Genomic DNA, 26,298 nt, shown 5'->3' with positions numbered 1-26,298 from the left:
TGCTCCCCCTTAAATTAGTAATACAATGGGCTCAATAAAGTCATCTTTAGAAAGATATAGTTACTACATAATCACAGTGGCGTTTGAAGAGAAATCAAGGAAATGGAACAAAATTAAATCCATTTCAACCAAAAGGAGGAAAAAACCCAACTAGATTACTAGTTGCTTGTCAACTCTGAATTTATAGCTACAGTTACAAGTTATCAGTAATCAAAGTAGAATGTGAAAGGACATGCATAAAAACAGTCTAGGAAATTAAATACTGTATCTCAAGGGGGAAACTATCTAAACGTTACACCTTAAAATTAAAATTCAGCCCACATTTCAAAAGCAGAACCACAGAACACAGTTGAAAATGACCTCAGAATCCAACTAGCCTAATCTACAACTAAACAAAAATCATTTCTAAAACATCCCCTATAGGTTGTTACTTAGCCTACAAATGAAAGTTTCATTTAAGTTGAAGCCAGAGTAAGAAAGCCTGACTTCAAATCCTGTATAGGACACTCTCTAGAAGTACAACCATGGGTAAGTCATTTAACCTCTCAGCCACAGTTTCCTAATCTGAAAATAGGAATAATATTGGCATCACCAACACCTTTGAGTTGTTATGAGAAAAGGATTTTCTGTATCTTTTAAAATACTACACAAAATGTGAGTTTTTAAAGTTTACAAAGCACTTTGCATACATTAATTCATTTGACCCTCACAACAACCTTGTGAAGCAGTTACTGTTTTTATTCTCATTTTACCAATAAGGAAACTGAGACTCAGAGGGGTGAAGTAACTTGTTTAAGGTCACACAGCTACTAAGTGCTTTTTGAACTCAGAGCTAGCTTTTAAATACAGCACTCTCTGCTGGATTTAAACCACTCAGCTTATCAAGATTTAAATGGAGATTTAACTAATTTTACTCTTCAAAGGTCAATGGCAATAAACACTAAATTAATAATAATAAAATTAAAATATTATAAAAATAATAATAATTATTTTAAATTGTTGTTTGGTAAAGCTGCCTTACATTCAAAGTGAAACAAACAAAAACATTTACACATTTGGAGAATTCATTAATATGACACAGCCCACTTAAGGGATTCCCCCTGGATCACTAAATTCAAACAGCATCTTGGGAACACCAAAATATGGTGATATAAAGGAGACAATTCAGTTCTAGGAAATTATATAAGAGAAAATAAAAGAAATTAAGTTCCAAAATTTTTTTTAAATTAGAAGGTACACTAGAGATTATCTAGTACAATCCCCAAATTTACATGACATCCTTCCTTAGAAGAAAGCAAAAAGCCTTACACATAGTAGGCATATAATCTATGTTAAACTGAAGACTCAAAACACTTCACATACAAATATGTTTTATATCATCTCTTATCTCACACCTATGATAGTCAAGGAGTAGATAAATACCTACAACTTTTAGACAGAAAAACTGAATTTTAAAAATCAATAATGGGGGGCAGCTAAGTGACACAGTGGATAGAGCTTCAGTATTGGAATCAGGAGGACCTGAGTTCAAATTTGACCTCAGACATTTGATACTTACTAGCAGTGTGACTCTGGGCAAGTCACTTAACCCCGATGGCCTCATCAAAAAGAAAAAAAAAAGAATAATAAAATTAAGACCAAAGCTTTAGTCTACTGTTGCTATGGTGTTTCTCTGGATTTTAGATATTTAACTTTAGATATTTAATAATTACTTAATAATTACATATTTAATAGATTTTTCAAAATCTGACTTATGACCATGTATTATACTCTGAATTTCAGTCTCAGGAGTTAAAAACGACCACAGATCAATTAGTTCAGGGGTGAGGAACCTTTGACCTCAATGCCACACATGGTTTTCTAGGTCCTCAAGTGTGACCCTTTGACTGAATCCAAATTTCATAGAACAAATCCTTTTATTAAGGGGATTTGTTCTGTGAAATTTGGATTCAAAGGGCCGCAACTTGGGCCTAGAGGGCCACATGTGGCCTCAAGATCACAGGATCCCCACCCCAACACTAGTCTAATCTCCCTTCCAATACAAGAATTACCTCTACAACAAGTCTCCCAGTTTTGACTTGGAATATTTCCTGAAATAGACAGATACTAGTTTATGAAGCTACCCATTCCATTGCTGGAGAGCTCTATTAGAAAATTCTTCTTTGCACTGAACTCATATCTGCTACCCTATGATTTATACTCACTCATCTTAAAATTTTGTTTTCTGGCATTACAGCCACCCAATACACTAGCTATACTTCCTACCACTGTGTCATTACGTATTTGACAAATATGTTTTCCAGTGAACAGAGCTACAATTTTTCTTTTAAATCCTAGCCACTGTGAGCTGAGAGCTTCTCTGGGCTGAGTTAGGGCTGCTTTACCTAGCTCCCACTGCCATATGGATCTGCATTGAATCCCTTGGATTGAGAATTTTTATGGACTAATAAATAGCCACTTTCTACCTGAATTTGTAGTCTTGTTATCTAAAAGTGAGATTTATTTCATTGGGGCATAATGCTGTTGGAGTTGGAAAGACAGGGTTTTTTCCCAATTCCTCTTGTCTTGGGCTCAGAGACTTGACCCTGTCTCATAGGCTTAGAGGCCAAAATATTAGTTTGTATCATTTGCACCTGCAACTACTGCCCATCTCTAGTTCTGTTTTCTCATCATTCTGATCCATGACAAATGACTGAAACTCTCAACAGTGCAGCTTTCACCAGAAATACTCCCCCCTTCACAGAAAAAGAGGTTCATGTGGAACTAATATTTCTTGAGTATCTCTTTTACAACCTACCATTTAAAAGTGTACAGATTGTACAACTTGCGCTTGATTTCCCCCCCTAACTTGTAACCTTCTTGAATAAGAACATTTGCAAAATGAAAACATTCTTTTTAAAAGGAAAATATGTTATCAAACCTGTTACTAATTCTGAAACCTGACTGGCTACTTTTTCCAACATATTGTTAAGTAATATTAAAATCAGGTCTTTTAAAAAAACTAAGGGAAAAAAATATAAAGGAAGGAGATTCAGGAGTACCAGATCTTAAACTATATTATGAGAGCACTGTTGAAGTGTAAAATGGATAATTTCAATTACTTTAAAATTTTCTTGTATAAATAAAATCAATGCAGCCAAGATGCAGCCAAGGAAAGCAGAAAATTAGGAATAAAAACTTTCATAGACAATCTCTCAGATAACAATATGATTGTGATAGAATACTGCAGTGATATAAGAAATGATGAGCTGGTTGATTTAGAAAAATATGGAAAGACTTGGACATATGAAGGAAGATGCTATCTACTTTCAGAGAAAGACCTGACAAATAGAAATATGCATAGTATAAGTGTGTATATGTGTATGTTTATAATTATGTAGGTATATATTTACTCTTTTTTTTTTGCTTTTTGGTGAGGCAATCCGAGTTAAGTGACTTGCCCATGGTCACACAACTAATAAGTGTAAAGTATCTGTGGTCATATTTGAACTTGGGTCCTCCTGACTCCAAGGCTGCAGCTCTATCCACTGAGCTACCTAGCTGCCCCTATATATTTACACTTAATTGTAGCTTGGGGGGAGGGAGAAAAATAAAATAAAATAAAAAGTACATAGCAGAGAACAACAACACCCAAATTAATAAACACTTAGAAGGAAGCATAGAAAAGATGGGTTGCTTTAATGTGTAGGATTTATTACATAGGTTTTCATGAAATAGAAATGTATTGTTTCATATTGAATGCTCTCTTATATTCTGCTATGTAAATGGAAATGTTTTTTTCTTTTCTCATTTTGTATTTAAGTTTAAAAAATGAATAAAATATAAAAATAAAATAAAGGTGGGATATACATTAGTATGAAAGAAAATATCCAAGTCCAACATAAAATCCAACATAAAAATGTTAAGCAGTAGAGGGCTGATGTCAATATACAAATCTTTACATTTCTGTATCACTCATAGTCCTTATCAGAGGACCGGGAGCATAGTAGCACATCACTAAATACATGATTATTCATATTGCAAAACATACAAATAGAGTTTCTTCACCCTTGGGAAAAAAAGTTTTGATTTTTTAAAAATTTCATGGAATATAAGAAACATGTTTAAAAATTGAGGCAAGAAATTAAACACTGAGTTTCAATATTTACCTTTCATGCTGACATACACAACTGCTGATACAACACAAATTATAACAGCCAGAAGAATAATGAGTACAATCAGATAGCTGTTCAACAAAGCTCCCCCAACACAATTAAGCTTTCCTTTCTGTTTAAGATACAAAACAAGAATTCCAATCCACCTGCAAGGAAACAACAGAAGATGCAGAAAAAATGAATTAGTACATCTCATTTTATTTTGGAAAATGAAGCAATAGAGCTGCTCTGTATTAAAAAGTACATAAATGAAGCAAATGAGGAGTTTATCAATACCATATTTGTCAGAATTTATTCAAAACAAACCAAGGGTAACTTAAGAGTTTTTATTAATAACAAATAGGTGAGAAACATTATTCTTATTTTCCCTTTTAAAATTAGCTTTACTTTGTCAATTCTTACATAATTGTCCTTATGTAATAAAACAATTGACTGTAAAAGAGCCCCTAACAAAACTAACTTTACATAGTTAAGTACTAACATTTAAACAATGCTTTAAGGTTTGTAGGGCATTTTACATCATCTTTGCACTAACACTACCTTTTTATTTTGATGATTTTTTTTGTCATTTTCATTTCAAATACTAATCCCTAAAATTCTACTAACCAACAAGTAACAATGATCAAGGAATTTAGTGCTGTAACACTAGCTATATATATTATCTTATTTGATCCTTACAACAGCCCTGTAACACATGTATTTCAAAGTTTCATTTGCTCCATTTTGCAGATTAAAAAAACCAAGGCTCTGAAAGCAATTTGTCCAAAGTTACATGACCAAAGAGGCAAAGCACCATGATGTGATAAAAGGCTGACAATTTAGGTTCAAAGGTCAACTCTGGCACTTCACCTCTATGGGCCTTAGTTCCTTCATCTACAAAGTGAAGAGACTGAATTAGATGCTTTTTAATGTCCCTTCTAGTTCTAAGTTTCTAAGAGTCTAACTGGACTCAAAGCCAGGTCTTCTGACTCCAAGGTCAGAGTACCTTTTAGAAAAAGGTAGCAAGGTTGGTAATAAAAAGAGAAAATTAATCTTTGAACAACCAAGAATCCAGGAATTTTTAAAAATGCAACATTTACAGTTTTTCTTGGTATTTTACTTTAGTATAATGAAAGTTTTATTTTCCTGTATTTCCATTATCCAGGTATATAGAACAAATCTCAAGGACCAAATGGCTTTTCCGTAGCTGTTCAAATATTTGTCCCTCAATGTAAGAAACCAAATAACAATAATTTATTCAATGCTTTCAAAAGGCAAAAAAATATTCTAAGTCTTTTTTGAATCTCATTGGGTTTTAAGTAAAATATATTACTAGGGTGAAAAATAATTCAACGGTAGCTTAAGTATGGCGTGAACACACTTTTCAGCATTCATTTTGTCAGTACTTCAGTTTTTATTTACCATCTATCTAGTAACTAGAGAATTTAAGTTGCAAACTAATTAAAGTAAGTGTAGGCTATTTGGACAGAACAATCTTAAAAAAAAGATACAAAAAAAAGTTCCAACCTTACAGCTGCACTGCAGTGGAAGTAACTGTGTAACTGAATGTAAGTCATTTGGATACATTTTAAATAAAAGTAACCAAAAAATTCCAGTTTTATATCTCAAGTATTCTTTCCCTTAGCAGCAAAAATTCAGACATCTGAAGTTAAGCATCAGAAATTAAAAAATAAAATAAACTATTGCATTATCAGATGTAGAGATTACATAGCAACAGGAATACTGGTTTTGCTAAACTCTGAAACTAATATGGTGAAGTGCTGGAAAGAACACTGGAATGGGGGTGGCTTATAGTGGTAGTTCTGCCAATAACTAGCTGAACCACCTTGGATAGGTCACTACCATTCTCTAAACCTCAATCTCCTCATTCATAAAAGAGGGATTCTCCTCTAAAGTCCCTTCTAACTCCAGAATTCTGATATTTTTTGGCAGTAGTCTCTAGCTGAGGAAAGACTGTAATTCCCAAGGCAGTGTGAAAAAGGTCTCACCTCCAGAGCTGTAGCGTTTTCTTACTCTGCTCTCTAGTGCCTTCAACATACTGGATTATTATTGAGCAGCAACCAACTTATCTACCCCAAGTCTAAAATAAGCCACTTCCCTGGGGAACAGAGAGAGCAGGACTAGGGAATAAAGTGCTGGATTTGGACTAAGACTGACCTAGGTTCAGCTATGTATTAAGTGATATGGTACAATAGGAACGGTGCAGGAGGCAGAGGCAAGATGGAGAGTAAAGTGTCTGAGCTCTCCCCAAATCCCTCCAAATACCTTTAAATAATGACTCTAAACAAATTCTAGAGCAGCAGAACCCACAAAGAGACACAGAGAAACAAATTTCCAGACCAAGACAACATAGAAGGTCAGCAAGAAAGGTCTGTTGCAAAGGCCGAGCCAATGCAGACTGGGCCCTGTCAAACCAGGAACAAGCATCAGACCACTGAATCAGTGGTAGCAGTGGCTGTTTCCAAACCTCTCAGCCCACAGATGGTAAAGGGATAACACAACAGGTCAAAAGGAGATTTACAGGGCACAGCTAGGAGGCACAGTGGATAGAGCACTGGCCCTGGAGTCAGGAAGACCTGAGTTCAAATCTGGCCTCAAACACATAATACTCACTAGCTCTGTGACCCTAGGCAAGTCACTTAACCCCAAATGCCTCACAAAAAAAGAAAAGAGATTTATTCAGGGGGAGGAAGAGTCCCTTTGCTGGCACCAGAGGCAGGACTCTGTTGTATTGCCTAGACTCGGGTCCAGGTCGCAGTCCTGGGTGGTAGTCCCAGTGTGAGGAGTACTAGCATAGCAGAGCTTGCAGTCACAATAGAGCAGGAACCCTGGTCACAGTTACAGGGTTGAAAAGAGCTCACAGTACAGAAGAGTAATAAACCCATCTCTTCCTAGATCAGGCCTGTACAACTTACAGATTTCCTCTACATTTTTCATGGGCCTCCCAAAATTGGCATGCCATAAGCAGCCCATGAGCACAAGTTGCACAAGGCCACCTTGGAAAAGTCAAAAACTTACAAGTCCCCAGAATTGCCTCTGAAAACAGCTGCACAAAAAATGTGAAGCTTGGGACAGTGTTCCCACCACTTGGGAAGCAGAGCCCCACTTTAACATAGAGTTAAAAGCCAAGAAGTAGGCTGGAAAATGAGCAAACAACAGGAAACAAATTTTAACCACAGAAAGTTACTATGGTGACAAGGAAGATCAAAACACACTCAGAAGAAGACAACAAAGTCAAAATTCCTGCATCCAATGCCTCAAAGAAAAACATGAATTGTTTTCAGGCCACAGAAGAGCTCAAAAAGGATCTTAAAAATCAAGTAAGAGAGGCAGAGGAAAAATTGGAAAGAGAAATGAGAGTGATGTGAGAAAACCATGAAAAAAGAGTCAACAGCTTGGTAAAGGAGGCACAAAAAAATACTGAAGAAAATAATACCTTAAAAAACAGAATAGGCCAAATGGAAAAAGATATACAAAAATTCATTGAAGAGAAGAACTCCTCAAAAAGTAGAATTGGCCAAATGGAAAAAGAAGTACAAAAGTTCACTGAAGGGAACTCCTTAAAAGTTAGAACTGGTAAGTGGAAGCTAATGACTTTATGAGACTTCAAGAAATAATCAAAATCAAAAGAATGAAAAATATTAGAAAACATGAAATATCTCAGAAAAATAACTGACCTGGAAAACAGATTCAGAAGAGATAATTTAAGAATTATTGTACTACCTGAAAGCCAGGATCAAAGAAAGAGCCTTGACATCATCTTTCAAGAAATCATCAAAGAAAACTGCCCTCATATTCTAGAACCAGAGGTTTTACATTTCTATTTTTACCTAGAAATTGAAAGAATCTACCACTCATCTCCTGAAAGAGATCCCAAAGGAAAACTCCCAGATATATTACAGCCAAATTCCAGACCTCCCAGATCAAAGAGAAAATACTGCAAGCAGCCAAAAAGAAACAATTTGAATATCAAGGAGCTACAGTCAGGATAACACAAGATTCAGCAGCTTCTATATTAAAGGATCAGAAATCTTGGAATATGATATTTTGGAGGGCAAAAGAACTAAGATTACAACCAAGAATCACCTACCCAGCAAAATTGAGTATAATACTTCAGGGGAAAAAATAGACATTCAATGAAATAAAGGACTTTCAAACATTCTTGATGAAAAGAGCTGAATAAAAAATTTGATTTTCAAAAGCAAGATGCAAAAGAAGCATAAAAAGGCAAACAGGAAAGAGAAATCATAAGGGATTCAATAAGGTTAATCTGTTCATATTCCTATATGGGAAAATGATATTTATAACTTCTAAAAACTTCCTCATTATTAGGCAGTTAGAAGGAGTACACATAGAAAGCAGAGCTGTGAGTTGAATGTGATGTTATGATTATCTAAAAAAAAAAAATTAAAGGATGAGAAAAAAGACTGCACTGGGAGAAGGGGACAGAGAGGTGCAACGGAATAAATTATCTGACAGAAAATAGGCCTGAAAGGGATTTTATAGTGGAGGGGGAAATGGGGGAAACAGGGAGGGGAGCACATGAACCTTACTCTCATCACAATCGGCTCAAAGAGGGAATATCATACACATTCAATTGGGTGTAGAAATCTATCTTACCATACAGGAAAGTAGGAAGGAAAGAGGATGGGGGTGGGGTGATGGGGAGGGCAGTTTGGGAGAGACGAAAGTCAGAAGCAAAACACTTTTGAGAATGGACAGGGTAAAAGGAGAGAGAGAGTAGGAGAAACAAGGTAGAAACAGGATGAAGAGAAATACATAGTTGGCAATCATTACTGTGAAAAAAAATTTTCAGTGAGTTTCTCTGATAAAGACTTCATTTCTCAAACATACAGAAAACTGAGTCAAATTTATAGAAATAAGAGCCATTCCTCAATCGATACATGGTCAAAGGATATGAAGAGGCAGTTTTCAGACAAAATAATCAATGGTATTTACAGTCATATAAAAAATGCTCTAAATCACTATTGACGAGAGAAATTCAAATTAAAACAGCTCTGAGCTACTGTCTCACACCTATCAGACTAATATGACAGAAAGGAAAATGACAAATATTGGAGGGGATGTGGGAAAATTAAAGCACTAATGTAGTACTGGTGAAGTTGTACACTGATTCAACCACTCTGGAGAGCAATTTGGAACTATGGCCAAAGGGCTATAAAATTGTGATTTAATCCAGCAATACCACTACTAGGTCTGTATCCCAAGGAGATCATAAAATGGGGAAAAGGACCCACATGCACAAAAATATTTATAGCTCTTTCTGCGGTGACAAAGAATTGGAAATTGAGGGGATGCCCATCAATTGGGGAATGGCTAAACAAGCTGTGGTATCTTAATGTAATGGAATACCATTGCACAATAAGAAATGATGAGCAGGCAGATTTCAGAAAAAACTGGAAAGCCTTGTCCAAACCGATGCAAAGTAAGGTGAGCAGAACCAGGAGAACACTGTACACAAGTTACATTTCTCTTCTTAGCAATATAATAATCCAAGACAATTTCAAAAGACTCATGATGGAAAATGTTATCCACATCTAGAGAAAACTATGGAGTCTGAATGCAGATTGAAGCATACTATTCGCTCTTTTTTGTTGTTGTGGTTTCTTATTTCTCATGGTTCCTCCCATTGATTCTAATTCTTCTTTACAACTTGACTAATATGGAAATGATTAATATGATTGTACATGTATTACCTGTGTCAAATTGCTTGTTGTCCTGGGGAGGGAGAAGGGGAGGGAGTGAAGGAGAAAAATTTGGAACTCAAAATCTTATAAAAGTAAAAGCTGAAAACTATCTTAACATGTAACTGGAAAAAAATAAAATACTATTATGTGGGGGAAAAAAGAAGTGATGTGCAGGATGCTCTCAGAAAAACATGGAAAGACTTACATGAACTGATGCAAAGTGAAATGAGCTAGAACCAGGAGAACATTGTACACAGTAACAGCAGTATTGTATGATGATCACTATGAATAACTTAGCTATTCTCAGCAATATAATGATCCAAGACAATTCTGTAGGACTTATGATGAAAGGTGCTGTCCATCTCCAAAGAAAGAATTGGTAGAGCCTGAATGAAGATCAAAGATACTTTTTCTTTACTTTATTTTTCTTGAGTTTTTTTTGTCTGTGTTTTCTTTCACAAAATGACTTACGTGGAAATATGTTTTGCATGACTATACATGTATAACCTAGGTCAAACTGCTTGCCTCCTCGATGGGGGAGGGGAGGGAGAGAATCTGGAACTCCAATTTTTAGTTTTTTGGGGTTTTTTTTGCTCAGGCAGTTGGGGTTAAGTCACACAGCTAGTAAGAGTCAAGTGTTTGGTCTGAAGCCAAATCTGAACTCAGGTCCTCCTGACTTCAGGGCCAGTGCTCTATCTACTGCGCCACCTAACTGCCCCTGGAACTCAAATTTTGAAAAATAAAATGTTAAAATTGTTCTTATGTGTAATTGGGGAAAAATATTAAATGAGGAAAAAAAAAGTAATGGTGCAAGATTTGCCATCAAAGGCCTTTCCCTAAAAATCCCTGGTCAAGCAAGTCACTTAATATTTGAGTTTCAGTTGAATGAGAGGGTGAACAAGATAAACATCTGAAGTCCCATATACTTTAAATCTATGATTCAGAGCCAAGCTCCTCATCTGTAAAATGGGGATAACAATACCAGTAGTACCTGTCTCACTAAACTGCTGAGGAGTAAATAAATAATCACAGGATCATATAAGACATAAAAAGAGGCAAAAGACAGTCCTTGCCCTCAAGGAGCTAACACTTTGTATATCCTGTCTTAGGTTCCTAAAGTGAGAGATACCACCCCCAGGGGGGCACTGGACAGATCCTCTGGTGCAACTGGGGGGTACTGAATAAAAAACAAAGGGGGTGGTAGAAATATAAGGAAAGAAGAAAATTTTGAAATATCATTTGTACATGTTTCATCTGTTGTATAACAGAGTTAAAGTCATAGTGATTACATTATTTTCTAAATAAACACACAAAATGCAAGTTATAACTGATCAGTGGTCAAGTAAGCCCAAAATTGCCGATCAAGTGTTGGCAGGCCAGTACAGAGCCTTGCTGGGAAGTCCAGCATGCACTGGCAAGAATATGTGCATGTAATAACTTGTTTACAATATGATACTATATGGTTACATACAGCAATATTGTGTCATCAAAATTTCAATGCAGGATAAAACCCACAAATTTACAATAAATTAAATTTAAGATGAATCACTTTTTTAAAAAATGTATATATTTTTGAAATTATGCAAATTTTAAAAAAAAATTAAAGGGTTAAAGAAAGTAGATTTCCAGAGGGGTACTGAGTAATTTTTTTTTAAAGGAGCCGGTAAGCCAAATAAATTTTGGAACCTTTGCTGTAGATGCAAAGTTTCTGCATGTCTTCTGAATTCCTTAAAGACAACTCAAATTCCACTTTTTGCAAGAGACCTATCCCAGTGTACCTACCCACCCCATCACTTTCCTTATACATGTGTATATTTGTAAGTACATAGTTGTGTATGTGCTGTCTCCTGGCTTTCTTCAAGACTTAAATCCCACTTTCTGCAAGAAATGGTCCCTCCTCCCTCTCTTGCTCTTCTGAGATCACCTCCATTTATACTACATATCATTTTTGTGCATTTTTGTGTCTTGGTGGCCTTCTGACTTCCTGAAAGACTCAACTCAAATCTCACCTTTTGCAAGAGGCCTGTTCCCATATTACCCACTGCTAGTGCCAAACAAATTAACAAATCAACTAGCATTTATTAAGCACCTACTATATATAGTTGGAGCTTAATCTCACACACACCCCTAGCATTGTGCTAAATCCAGGGTTTACAAAAAAAAAAATTGAAAACAGCTCCTGAACCTTTATGAGCTCATAATTGGAGATTAAGGGACCAGTTTTTACCTGGTATGTACATGTTCATATTCAACCCCACTCTTCGTGACACCATTTGGGGTTTTCTTGACAAAAAGACTACTCATTTTACAGATGAGGAAACTGAAGAAAACAGGATTAAGTGAGTTGTCAGAGGTCACACAGCTAATAAGTGCCTGAGGCCGAATTTGAACTCAGGTCTGCCTGACTCTAGGTCTGGCACTCCCCTCTACCACCTACCTGCCCCACGTACACATAGTTGCTAGCATGTTGTCTCCACCATTAGAATTTGAGTTCCTGGGGAGCAGGAGCTATTTTTCATTTTCTTTGGTAGCCCCATTGCTTAGCACTGTGCCCGGCACAGAGCAGATGCTTAAGAAATGGTTGTTGATTGATTATTAATTGATTAAAGGGAGATAATCTCAGGAGGAAGGCACCAGCAGTTAGGGGAAGGGGTAAAGGGAGCCCGGGAAAGACTTCTTGCAGAAAGTGGAATTTAATTTAAGTCTTGAAGAAGCCAGGAGACAACAGGAACACAATCATGCACTTAAAATAAACAAGCTATATTATAAGGAAGGTGATGGGGTGGCAAGGTACACTAGAAAAGGTCCCTTGCAAAAGGTGGGATATGAGTTGTCTTGAAGACTGGGACTGTCTTCTGCCACACGACAGAAGTTTAATAAATAAATGTTTATTGATTGGCTGATCACTGATTGCTTAAAGGGAGGTAATCTCAGAAGGAAGGAATGAGGGATGAAGGGAGACTGAGAAAGGCTTCTTAGAGAAAGTGGAATTTAAGCTGTCTCGAAGGATGCCAGAAGGCAGGGATGAGGAAGAAGAGCATTCCAGGCATGGAGCACAAGCACAGAAAAGGCACATCGAGTCCAGAAATGGCTCATAGATTTAAGAGATAGAAGGAATCTTATTGGTCACCTAGGTGGATGAGGAAACTCGAATTCAGAGAAGTTAATCGAATACCTCGATGTCACCAAGGGCAATAAAATGGCAGGAGGCACATTCGAACCCAGGTTTCCTCCCCACTCCCCCCTCCACTTCAAATCCAGGGTTCTATGCTCCCGAAGCCTTTAAAGAACAATAACAAGAAGATGGGCTGCTTCTCTCTCCAGGTACAAACAAGAACTCTTCAATCACAATCACAATCTTTGGCCTGCGAACCAGCTCTGGGTCAGACCCTCAGGCTGGGAGGGGCGGGAAGAGTCCAGGAAGGAAAGAGAAAGGGGAGGAGGGAATTTCCTCCTCCCTTCGGCCCAGGGAGGTAAATGAGAGGGGCGGGGGGATAAGGAGGGTGATGGTCGGAGGAAGAAGAGAGGAATTCCACCCCCTTTCCTTAATGGGGAAGGGATTAATGGGGGGGAAAGGTGAGGAGGGGTGATTTAAGGAGGGAGAGAGAAAGAAGGGAGGGGAGGAAGGAAGCCCCCTTTCCCCACTTGCCCTGGGGAGGAGGTAAAATGGGTAGGGGGAGAGGAGATGGACAAGATTGGGCGGGGAGGGGGAGGAGGAAGAGGAGTGGTTTAAGTAGGAGAAGGAGAGAACGTAGCTGGAAGAAGGGAGGGGAAAGATAATCCCCCTTCCTCCCAGGGGCGGGGGGGAGGAGAGGGGTGGGCCGCAGAAAGGGGAAGGGGAGGGGGAGGAGGAGGAGGAGAAGGAGATTCCTTGGTCCCTGCGGCCACGGGGAAGGGACGTCGGGCGGGCGCAATCACAAGCCCGGACCGCGGCACTCACCAGGCCACCCGAAAGAACAGCTCGAAGGCGCCCGGGAAGACCAGGTCGTCGCTGGCTATGGCCCAGCGCCGGCCGAACAGCACCATGCCCGGCATTATGGGAGCGCGCCGAGGGCCGCCCCGGCTCCCCACCCAACAGCCGCCGCCGTCGCCTGCCCCTCCTGCCTGCTCGTTTCCCCGCGCTTCTTGCGCACGCCCACAAGCCCGGAAGCCGCTCCCGCCCGACTTCCGGATCCACCGGCTCTCCCGGAGTTCCGAGGGATAGAGATCCGGGACCTGGATGACCCCCGCCGCGCATGCTCCCTGGCTCATTTACTCGCGTTTCCCCCCACACCCCGGTCCATGCGCCCACACGTGATGTTCTGCTACACAAGGCTATGGGAAGACCGAGGTCTCCCACCTGTGTTACTATTATTAGTCAAAGCCTGGGGTCTCTCTCTTTTATACCTCTATGGGGCCTGCGGCTTAGCATAGGCACACAGTAAGCACTTGATATAAATGATGCTTGACTTGATTTGATCGTTGCTCCTGTTCGTCACTCCACATCTAACAACAGTTTTCTGTAGTCTCTATAAAGCACATCCAGGACTCCACTCCTGATCTAGAGCTTGGAGCCTCTTGGTAAAGCTCCTTAGAGCCCAGAGCAATCTAATTACTTTCTTAGGTGATATAGTGGATAGAGTGCTGGATTTGAAATCATAAAGACACAAATTTGAGTTGTGTTTCAAACAGTTACTACATTTGTGACAAAGGGCATCCAAAAAAAACCGAAAACCAAAAAACCCTCAGTGCAAACGTGCATTGTCCACTTCTCTGCAGGTGAGTTGTGTGTTTCATCGTTAGTCTTCTGAATTCGTGTTTATCACTGCAACGAAGTTAGAAAGTCTTTCAGTATAATATTGTCATTGTTTAATTGTTCTCCTAGTTCTGCTCATTTTATTCTGCATCCATTCATAGAGTTCTCAGTTTCCTCTGAAATGGTCCATTTCGTTAGTTCTTATGGAACAATAATATTCCATTATATTCCTATACCATAATTGGCTTAGCCATTTCCAGTAGGAAGAAACTCCCTTAGTTTCTGAATTTTGGGCTGCCACAAAAAGAACCTTAATTATAGGTGTATATAAAGATTTTTTTTCTCTTTCTCAGATTTCTTTTAAGTATAGGCCTAGTAGTCGTATAGTTGGATCAAAGGGCATGCACAATTTAGTAACTTTTGGGGCATAGTTCCAAACTGCTTTCCAAAATGATTTGATCAAATCACAGTTCCACCGACAGTATGTCTGTTTTTCCACAGCCCTTCTAACGTTTCTCATTTTCCTCTTTTTGTCATCTTTGCTATTCTGATAGGTGTAAGGTGGAAACTCAAAGTTGCTGCAATTTGCGTCTCTCTAAATATTAGTGATTTTGAACATTTTTTCATATGGTTGTTGATAGCTTAGATTACTTTCTTTGAAAATTGCCTGTTCAAAAAAATTTGCCTGTACATATCCATCTATTGGGGAATGGCTCTTATAAATTTGAATCTATTTCTTACATATTTTAGATATAACACCTTTATAACTTGCTGCAAAGATTTTTCCCAGTTACCTATTTTTCTTCTAACTTTCACTACTTTGGATTTATTTATACAGAAACTTTTTTATTTTAAATAATCAAAATTGTTTACCTTCTATGATCCTCTTTATTTTTGGATCATGAAATTTCCTCCTATTCATAGGTCTGAAAGATAATTTATGATGTAACCTTTTATATTTAGGTCATATATCCATTTGTAATTTATCTTTGTGCATGTTGTGAGGTGTTGATCTCAACCTAATTTTTGCCAGACAGCTATCTGGTTTTCCCAGCAGTTTTTGTCAAATAGCTATTTCTTCTCCCCAATAACTAGGGTTATTGGGGTTACCAAATGTTAGGCTACTAAGTTGATTTCTGTATGTTTTATCCCTAATCTGTTTTGCTAACTGCCCTCTCTATCTTTTAACTAGTACCAAATTATTTTAATTATTACTATTTTATAGTACAGTTTAATATTTAGTACTGATAGTTTTCCTTCCTTCCCACTTTTTTTGTTTTGTTATTTCCCTTGAGATTCTTGACCTTTTGTTCCTCCATGTGAATTTTGTAATTACTTTTTCTAGGTCTGTAAATTAGGTTCTTTTGCTTGTGTGTATTGTGTCCCTAATCTGTTCTGTTGATACCTTTCTGTTTTTTAACTCTTCATCTTGTGCACCCCTATTATGCAAGTGATTTTTTTTCTCCTTTCTTTCTACAGTATGGTCCCCTAACACTCCTATTTTTATCTCTCCTAAGACCATTAAAACAGTATAAAACAACCCACAGATGCTCTATCATTTTAGCATTTCACTATGACCTTTAAAGATATTAAGGTTCCAAGAAATTGTGTTTTTTGTTTTCTTATTAACTTGTAAACAATTCATCCCTACATTCCCTTTCTATTAAACAAAAAGTGTTCCTTTCTGTGTTTCTCTTGGTGCCTCTATTTCCTTTGCAAACATCTTCTTTGTTCTGGTGATTTTGATCAGGAATGTTTGGAAATCTCAAAGTGTGATCCATGGACCCCTTCCTTCTCAGGGCATCCACAAGGTCAAAACTATTTGTATAATAGTTCTAAGATGTTTAAAGTACTTCTCCTTTTTCCAACTACAAATCTGTGTGAAGATGCATTTTCTTCACATTTCAACCAAAATTACATGTTTTAACAGAAGCACATTTGAAGCTGCCTTCTATTAAGCCAGACATTAAAGAGATTTGAAAAACTACGTACAATGATGCCACTCTTCTCAGTAAATTTTTTTCGTTTTTTTTTTTTTTTGGATGAGGCAATCGGGGTTAAGTGACTGCCCAAGGTCACACAGCTAGTACTCGTTAAGTGTCTGAGGCTGGATTTGAACTCAGGTCCTCCTGACACCAAGGCCAGAGCTCTATTCACTGCACCACCTAGCTGCCCCCTCAGTAAATTTTTGTTCTGGAAAATTTGGAAAATGTTAACATGTAATGGGTTTGTTATTATTATTATTTTTAATGAATTGGCAAATATAAATATTTTAAATTCACCAGTTTTAATTTCCAGTATTATAATTATTGGTAGATATACACAAACTATTGGAGTCCTTCATAATTTTTAAGACTGTAAAGGGGTCCTCAATAATTTTTAAGAGTATAAAAAGCTCTTGAGACCAAAAAGTTTGAGAAGTACTACTCTATTCCAATAAAAGTCTGTTTTTTTCTCCTGTAGGATTATACTTCGTTTATCTGGATAACTTACCTTTGATTGAAAAGCTTTATTCTTGTCTTTGGGAATATTGTATTACAAACACTCTTCTCCTTTATGTGGTAGCTGCTAAGTCTTGTGTGATCTTGTTGTGATTCCTTTAGCCTTGAACTAATTCTTTTTGGCTGCTTGTAGAATTTTTTCTTTGACCTGGAAGCTCTGACATTACTAGTTTTCATTTTGAGGTTTCTTTCCAGAGGTGACTAGTGGATTCTTTCCATTTCCACATTACCATCTTGTTCTAAGAGTTCTGGGTAGTTTTCATTTACTATTTCTTGAAATATGGTATCTCGACTGAATGATCATGGATTTCGATAGTCTGATAATTCTTAGATTGTCTCTGCCTATTTTACAGGTTAGTTGTTTTTGATAGTATATTTCACATATTTTCTTGCTATTATTTAAATTAAATTACTTAAATGATAGCTATTATTTTTTTTCAAAGTTTTTATTTTATTTTCCTATTTCTTGTCATATTGAGTCATTTTCTTTCTGGCCCACTCTGTTTTCAGAGCATTAAGTTCTTTGGTGAGGCTTTTCACCCTCTGTTCTAAGATGTGAATTTCCCTTATCATTCTTTTCTCCCTAGCTTTTCCATTCTGTATCTCTTGTTTAATTTTTTCCAAGTATTCCTATGGTTTGTAGGGCCAGAACATTTTGTTTTTCTTCAGGGCTTTACCTGGACTTGTTTTGGGGTAACTGTATTCAGGGTTCATCCCCTAGGTGCCTGTCAAACCAGGGTATTTGCACATAATATTCAAGTTTTCCTTGGTTTGCTCATCTCATCTACCTTATTTTGGGGGTAGGGTGGGGGAGTTTATTTGGTCAATATTTACAATTGAATAGATGTGGAGGGCCTGCCTTGTCTTGAGTATAGTAGTCTCCCCTAGAGGAACTTTGGGGCTGCTCAGGTGCTAGGTTCTAGCTGGGGGATCCCTCTTGCCAAGGGGCTGTGGGCTCTACCTAGTATCCTTTCTCTACTATTGCTGGGAACCATGCAGATTTCCTGCCTCAGATTTCAGTGACTGTTCTGGCTGAATTTTGCCTAGTGCCTTTTTTTTTTTCAAGTAGGGCTTGAGTGTTATCCTAGACAACAAATACACAGAGGCTACTTGAGCCATGAGAGTGGAAAGGCTCAGATCAGGAATAGTAGGCCCCCTAGAGGCCTCTCTGAGTTCTGCCCACCCTAGTTTGTCTATCCTAGGGTCTCCACAGAATTTCGGAGATCCTTCTGTGGATTCGGTGGAGGTAGGTTTTTTTTCCATTTTTAAGTCCTGGTGGGATGGTTGCAGGGAACTTCAGCGTCTCTATTCTAGAATATCACTATATTCCTATAATTTTGGATGGTCTTTTGAAAGCTAGCTTACTAGCTCTAAAAAAGAATAAATGCAGTGAAACTTTATAGAGGGTAACCCCTGGAAATCTAGAAGAGAATCATCTCATTCCCTTCATGCTTAAACTAGAGTGCAACAGAGGGTGTGAGGATTTCTTTCTTCTTCCTCTTTCGTCATCGTTGTCATCATCAGTATGACACTTTGCAGCAGTTACTGGTCCAGGAGGAAGATATTGCATGTATCAGGGAGCAGGGCCAGAGAATCAAAGACAGTCAGTAAAGATGGCTCCAAGGACCTTGCAGCAAAAGCATAGGGCAAACTATGGATTCAAAAGAAAAGTACCCTAACGTTGCAAGTCAAACTATGGAGAGGAGGGGAACCAGGGAGACCAGCTGAATGACTTGGCCCGCAGAGACGCTGGGGCAGCTAGGTGGCACAATACATAGAGTGTTGGGCCTGGAGTCAGGAAGACTCATCTTTCTGAGTTCATATTTGACTTCAGACACTTACTATGTGACCATGGGTAAGTCATTAACCCTGTTTGTCTCAGTTTCCTTATGTATAAAATGAGCTGGAGAAGGAGATGGAAAACTAGACCAGCATCTTTTCTAAGAAAACCCAAATGGGATATGAAGACTCAGACACAACTAAACAACCACAACAAAAACAGAGATCCTGTGCCTGGAAGGGAGCAGAATGAGAACGCAAATGGAAAAAGGACATGGGGTCCTATAGGGCCAAAGTCATGAGTTGCCTTGGCCATGTGTTTCCTATAGTTGTATCTGACTATCATTGCATTGTGTGTGTTTTTCTACTCTTCCTTTGATGTTTTATGCTGGCATGGGAGAGAAAACCCCAAGTTATAGGAGGGAGCTTCCTGCTTACTTCAGAGTTATTGACTATTGGTATGGTTTTTTGTTCTGTACAAGGGAATTCAGGGAAGGACAGGGGAAAGAGAGCTATATAGTTGTCAGACTACAGTAAGAAAAGCATTCTCACTTGATCAAGATCAGAGCATTGGTATACTCTTGGAGGTAGTGTCCTCCTTTAGAAGAAGTAAAAGTAATTCTAATAGGGTAAGTCAAAAATCTTTTTGAAATCAACCCCAGAAGTGTTCAGTGTTCCTCATGAAAATTTGTTGAATACTGCTTGATAAGTGATTGAAAACTTCCGCATAGGAGGGTAGAATAATGTGTAATTTATAGTATAAAGAGTCTATTCCTTGTCAGTGGGATCTGATACTTTACTGCCTCAGGATTTTTGGTTTAGGGGAATGTGTTGCTGGGTGGCTCTATCGAATGGATTACTTTAGGTGGCACAGTGGATAGAGTGAGCTGAGGCTACAATCAAGACATGAATTCAAACCCAACCTCAGAAATTAGCCATGTGACCCTGGGCACTTCACCTCTGTTGGCCTCAATTTCCCCATCTGCAGAAGGGGGATAATAATACCACCTACCTACGAGGATTATTGTAAGAATCAAATGAGATAACCAAGCACAGAGCTTGGCACATAGTAAGCACTATATAAATGTGAATTATTATTATAATTATAAATGTGGGGGGTGGTTGAAGCTGGAAAAGCAGAATGTTCCAGTTTAATTCTGAGAATCTAAGTTACTGATGCCAATTGGCAGTAGAAAAGGTATATCCTCTTCCTCCACCCCAATTCCCCATCATACTTTCTCTTTAGGAGTAGGATAAAGCTGGAAAAGGAGGTACAAAGGATCAGTCTTTTCAGGCTGTTTTCAATGATTCCAGACTGCCACTAGTAGTTGTCTGAAATTTTACACTGGGGACAATAAAATCATAGAAGCCAAGAGTGTGTTTCTCTTTATTTCTTTGTAACTTTTGAGTCAGGACCTTTCTAAGGAGCGAATAGAGTTCAGTGTGATGAGTAGATAAAAACCTGTCCAGGGTCAGGACAGGGTTAAAATTAGAGTCAGTTATGTGGCGGTTAGCTAAGGACAACTTGGCCAATGAATGAATGAATAATGTACCTTGAATAAACTTTGGCTTCCTTGAATCTAGACCTTAAGTCTCACTTTATAACCCGAAAGTTTCTGTTGAGAATTGTGCTGGGTATGATGGCAGTAGCAGTGGTTCTTGAAGACAGAAGTGACATGTTAAAGAAGTATTCTACGAAAACTGGTGTGGCTTATATATTCCACTCAAGTTCTGCTTTGAATGACTTATCATGGGACAGAGACAAGCTTGGACTCTCAGACTGTTCTGGCACAGTGTAAACACTAGCCCTTTCCATTAGGATGGAAAGTCTGGGACCTGGGAAGTATATGGTTTGAAGACAAGTCTAGCTTAGTTTGGAAAGGCTTCAGGATGATAAAATTTTCAGTCTTAGCATCCCTCAAAGGCTTTTTATTAAGTCATAGAAGAATTTCAATCTGTGTTAATGGGTCAGAGTATTCACCCTGAATGAAATCACAAGTTGCTGAAATATTAAGGTAGCATATAAAATGAAATGCAGAGGGAAAGATTGGAAGCAAAGAAGCCAGTTTTAGGACTTGTAGTAAAATTCAAGAGATGATGAGGGCCTTAGACTATGGCAGAAGAATGGAATAGACCTCTGATAGAGATTTAGAGGTGGAAGGACCTTAACAAATCATTCCAACACCCTAATTTTACAGATGAGACAAGGCCCTGAGAGGTAAATTAATCACACAAGCAAAGAATGGATTCAAACCCAAGCCCTCTCACTCCAAAGTCAATGTTGCATCTAGTAGTTATACTGGCTACATTTGAGAACTTATTTTGTCTCTAGCTCTGCTTTTCTGCCATTACATTATGCTATACCTTAATATATTGTTACTATACATTATACTAATCTGTGTACATGTTATTCTCAGCATAATGTAATTCCTTGAGTATAGGAAGATCTTTATTTTAAACCTCTGTATCCCCAGTGACTAGGACAGTGTCTTGTATACAAATGAACATCTAAAAAATATTTGAATTGTTGACAGTGGGAATGAAGAAAGGAAATGTAAAAGACAGCTACAAGGAAAAAAATGACTACATCTAGTGACATACTAGATATAGGGGATGAGAAAGAGGGAAAAGCCAATAGCAACTCCAGGGTTTCTAGCCTCTAAATCTGGAAGAGTGTGGTATATTTAAAGGTTTCACCCATATATGTCCAGCCCTGCTCAACACTGATATTGAAAGTGGTAAAACAAACAAGAGTCAATGATGATACTTAGAGAAATCATTTTTCTAACTCCATTGCACTAAGCATGAAGCTGGGTCCAAAACTCCCAGCTCTTCCTGTATTTCATCAGGAAGCTATTCCTATTTAGACCTCTCCATCTTTTATTTTAAAGCTCACTTATAATTTTTATTATTCTTAATTATCTGGCTAAGGGGAGGGAGGGAAAGAGAACAAACATTTATTAAGCATCTACTATGTGCCAAGCACTGAACTAAGCACTTAATAAAAACTTATTGTTATGTTATAAATATTATCTCATTTGATACAACAACCCTGGGAGGTAGGTACTATTATTATCCCTGTCATACAGTTGGGGAAAATGAGACAAAAAGAGCTTAAGTCACTTGGTCAGGCTCACAAGAGCTGGGAAGTGACTGAGGCTGAATTTGAACTCACTGAATCCAGGCCCAGTGCTCTATCCACCAATCACCTAGCTGGAAAAAGTGATTTGTCAGCCTACTTACTATGTACCAAGCACTGTGTTAAGCACTATGGATACAAAGGCGAAAGTGAACCAGTACCTACCCTCAAAAGAGCTTGCAGTCTGATAGGGGAGACAACATAAATATGTACATTATACAAAATAACTACAAGGTAGTCATGGTAGTAGCTCCCATGGGCATTAGGAAAGACTTCATATATAACTTGGCATTTTAGCTGATTCTTAAAGGTAATTGGGGATTCTAAGAGGAAGGGATGAAAAAAGAAGTGCACACCACCTACAAGGAAAGAGAAGTGGAAGTGTTGTGAGTAGACCAATATGGCTAGATCACAGTGTGAGGAAGGGAGAAAAATATAAGAAGACTGGAAAGGTAGGAAGGATCCAGGTTGTAAAGAATTACAAATGCCAAACAGAATTTATATTTTATTCTAGAGGTGACAGGGAGGCAATAGTTTGGTGACCAGTGGTGAGACGACCACACCTACACTATAGGAAAATTACTTCCAAAGTAATGTGGAGGACAGATGAGAGTGGTGAGAGGCTGGAGACAGGGAGACCAAGAAAGGTTTTGCAACAGTACATGTGAAAGATGATTCAGGATGGCAACCATGCGAATCATATGTGAGAGATGTTATGAAAATGGTAGGGACAAAATTTGGTGATTGGTTTGGGTTTTGTTTGTTTGTTTGTTTAGGCAATTGGGGATAAGTGACTTGCCCAGGGTCACACAGCTAGTAAGTGTCAAGTGTTTGATCTAAGGCCGAATTTGAACTCAGGTCCTCCTGACTTCAAGGCTGGTGCTCTATCCACTGCGCCACCTAGGTGCCCCAGGAAATTGGAAATGGAGGTCAGAGAAGAATCAAGAATGATATCAAAGTTGCAAACTTATGTGACTGTTGGACTCCACAGTAATAGAGAAGTTCAGAAAAGGAGTGACTGTTGAGGTAAAGACAATGAGTTTTCTTTTAGACATGATGATTTTGAGATGTCTCTAGGACATCCAGTTTGAACTTTTTAATAGGCAGGATTAAGAGCTTAGAAAGAAAAACTCAGGCTTAAGTATATAAATCTAGAAGTCATCTATATAAAGACATAGTAATTGAATCTTTGGGAACTAATGAAATTACCAAAAGAGAATACAGAGAGAAGACAGGCACATAGAACCCTGAGATACATCCACAGTTAGGGAGTCTGGCATGGATGAATGGGCAAAGATTGAGAAGACACAAACAGATAGTACAACTGAACGGATAAACTGGGGAACTGGGAGGTTTTAAGACTTGGGTCAGTAGTAATTACAAGGGAGTACAGCTATGGAAATAGGGATGAGGTGAAAATTATATGGACACAATTCGAAGTTGATAACTAATTTATAAAGCAAATATTTAATAACATCAAGTAAAAACTAGGCTATGGGGTTAAAAAGAATTTTAAAAATATTAAGTTACAAAGATTAAAAACTGATGCTCAGATAAACCATAGCCAGCTTCCTCTTTGTACAAACACCTATATAATTACATGTATATACAAATAATATACCAACAATTAGCCGATATCTGTAAACCAGCAAGCATCAAGTCCTTAGAGAAAACAGTATAGTGTATCTATTAACACTTATATACTCAAAATGAAGACTTGTTTTTCAAAATAGTATTTGTTAAACCAGGTATTAAATTCTGTTTTGTTATCAAAGGCAACTGTAAGGTAAACAACTTTTGATGTCCTAAGAGCAGCCATTAGTTAACAAACTAAGTATTCTTTTGTGGGACCCAAAATATTCCTGTCAAACCATTCATCTTCTTAGTAGCCCTGGGAGAGGAAAAGGAAATAGGCAATAATTACTTATTTTGTTCTGGAATGAGAGTACAAGTTTAGAAAGGGTAAGAATTTCCTTGGAATTCCTAGCTTAAAGTGGCTGTATCATTATTAAAAAAAAAAAGATGGTGCTCAAATACACTAATTTATTTCACAATTAGTGGTAAACAGGGGAGGAGGGAACCCAAGAAACTATAACACACACATAAACTATAATCCCATAGTGACTTGTCACCAACTCACTAATCAGCTAGCTACACGCATACTGGCACAGGGCTGAGTCTCTCTGAAGAGTTCCATAATTTCAGCCAGTAGAGGGCAGGGGAACACAAAATAAAGCAATATGCAATGCATAGCATAACTGTTTCATAGGTCACTGGTGTACAAAAATTGGCAGTTTAGAAAATAAGTAAACAGTATTTTAATGCCCACATTCCTTTTGCCCAAATCCTACAAGTAGTCAACTGTTCTATAAAACAGGGTTGAAGTAGATGATCCCTAAGATCCCTTCAAGCAACTCCTCAAAACAGGCTGCCAATGTTGCTTCCTACAAATACTTGACTGCCTCTAAGGTAGTTCACCCCTACTTTATGATCTTCCAATACTTAACACACAAATATGACAGACTGGTATTACCTGCCTGGGTGCATGGCAAATAAGAGCTCTTCATAGGGGCGGCTAGGTGGCACAGTGGATAGAGCACCGGCCCTGATGGCAGGAGGACCTGAGTTCAAATCTGGCCTCAGACCAAACACTTGACACTTATTAGCTGTGTGACCCTGGGCAAGTCACTTAACCCCAATTGCCCCCCCTCCCCATAAGAGCTCTTCAGGAAAAGGAAGGGGTGGCAATCTATCACTATGTTGCAGCAAAGTAATACACATGAATTTCCTGGGCACTGCATTCTTTTTGTCTACCTAGTTCAGTCCCTTCCTCTTAGGGCATAGATGAAATCCTACTTTGTTACTTTTCTTCTCTCCTAATTCAGTTCTTACTTCCTCAGTAGTGTGTTCTGATTCTCAAGACCTCTACATTTAACAACAGAGAACATACCAGAGAAACTCTGGAGAAATTGGCCATCACAATTTAATACCTTCCACCTATCTCCTTTTCTTGTGAAATTTAGGTTTGGCATTAGGGAAGAAATATTGGATGGCCTTTATTGGCATCTACTGATGGCAGAAAGGAAACATCTGGGGCAGCTAAGTGGCACAGTGGATAGAGCACCGGCCCTGAAGTCAGGAAGACCTGAGTTAAAATGCAGTCTCAGACCAAACACTTGACACTAGCTGTGTGACCCTGGGCAAGTCACCTAACCCCACTTGCCAAGAGGAAAAAAAAAAAAGAAAGGAAACATTTTTCATACTCTGTATTCATCTTAAGAAGTTGGTTGGAGGAATGAAGGTTAATTTCTGCACACACAAGTGGATTGCAATCATTAGCTTATGATTTGTATAGTTACAGTTTATTAGCTGTATTAGATACACATAGCTCATGAGATAAAGTACTCTATAAACCTTAGAGGACTGTATAAATAAAACTATTATATTTCATTCATTTGTGTATTTAAAAGAAGACACAAAAACATTTTAGCAATAAGAGAGTATTACATTACCTGATAAACTTTATTCAGTAGGGCAAGGTAGCTATCTTAACATAGTGCTTAAGAAGATATGTCACAGAAGATGCATTGAATTTTCAATGTGAATAAGAATGTTTCCCCAGCTCTCACCCCAACCCAAACACATTTATTTGAAAAATCTTATTCCAACTTAGCTAAATTTATTACAGCCTGGGGGAATAACTAAAATGGAGTCATTCTATTATAATAAATCACAAAATGGGAATTAATTTTCAAAATAAGTTCATTTACTAATCAAAGTTTCAAATCTTTTTATTTTTGCTTATTTCCATTTCTTTTTTTGACTTATACTGCAGAAAATAGATGCATTTTTTCATAGCTAGGGACATTCTGTCAAATATATATCATATTCTTCCACTTTTTTCCTATCCTCTCAGAATCAGTCCAAGGAATATGGAAATACAAACACAAGAGGAAAAAAAAGCTGGAAAGAAGGAAGAAGATGAACTGGCATACAAAAGGGGAAAGCATCAAGAAAAGGGAACAGAAAGGGAACATGGAGAAGCAAAAAGGTATGAGATATGTAACTATGCAGTTGCCCTGCTAGTTTAGTGACACTAAAAGAGCCACTACACAAAAGTAAAACTTCCCCTAAATAATTTTAGTGCAGAAGGCAAGACTATATCCTTCTTTTAGTAAGTACTGTTAGTATTCAACACTTTAATATTTATGGTGCATCACATAAAAACCTAACATCAACTTTTGCATAAATCAAAATGAAGCAATGTCAAAATATAACAGCA

General features: G+C 37.9%; 1 protein-coding gene across 4 annotated transcripts in view; it reads right to left on the bottom strand.

Annotated features, from left to right (window-relative positions):
• DAGLB (diacylglycerol lipase beta) overlaps positions 1-14,077 on the bottom strand; it is a 56,935-nt gene extending 42,858 nt beyond the window's left edge. For 2 of the 4 annotated variants that reach the window (XM_020965379.2, XM_020965380.2), the window contains exons 1-2: positions 13,803-14,077; positions 4,149-4,300 (exon numbers count right to left, since the gene is read on the bottom strand). In XM_020965379.2, coding sequence (XP_020821038.1) covers positions 4,149-4,300; positions 13,803-13,897 — 247 coding nt within the window. In that variant the 5' untranslated portion in view covers positions 13,898-14,077. The remainder of the gene's footprint in view (positions 1-4,148; positions 4,301-13,802) is intronic. The other 2 variants (XM_020965382.2, XM_020965383.2) reach the window with 2 other exon arrangements.
• Positions 14,078-26,298: the final 12,221 nt, after the last annotated feature.

The sequence above is a fragment of the Phascolarctos cinereus genome, unplaced genomic scaffold (genome assembly GCF_003287225.1).
Source record: "Phascolarctos cinereus isolate Bilbo 61053 unplaced genomic scaffold, phaCin_HiC Scaffold_4;HRSCAF=312, whole genome shotgun sequence".
NCBI lineage: Eukaryota > Metazoa > Chordata > Mammalia > Diprotodontia > Phascolarctidae > Phascolarctos > Phascolarctos cinereus.
This window is presented reverse-complemented; position numbering and strand designations above follow the sequence as displayed.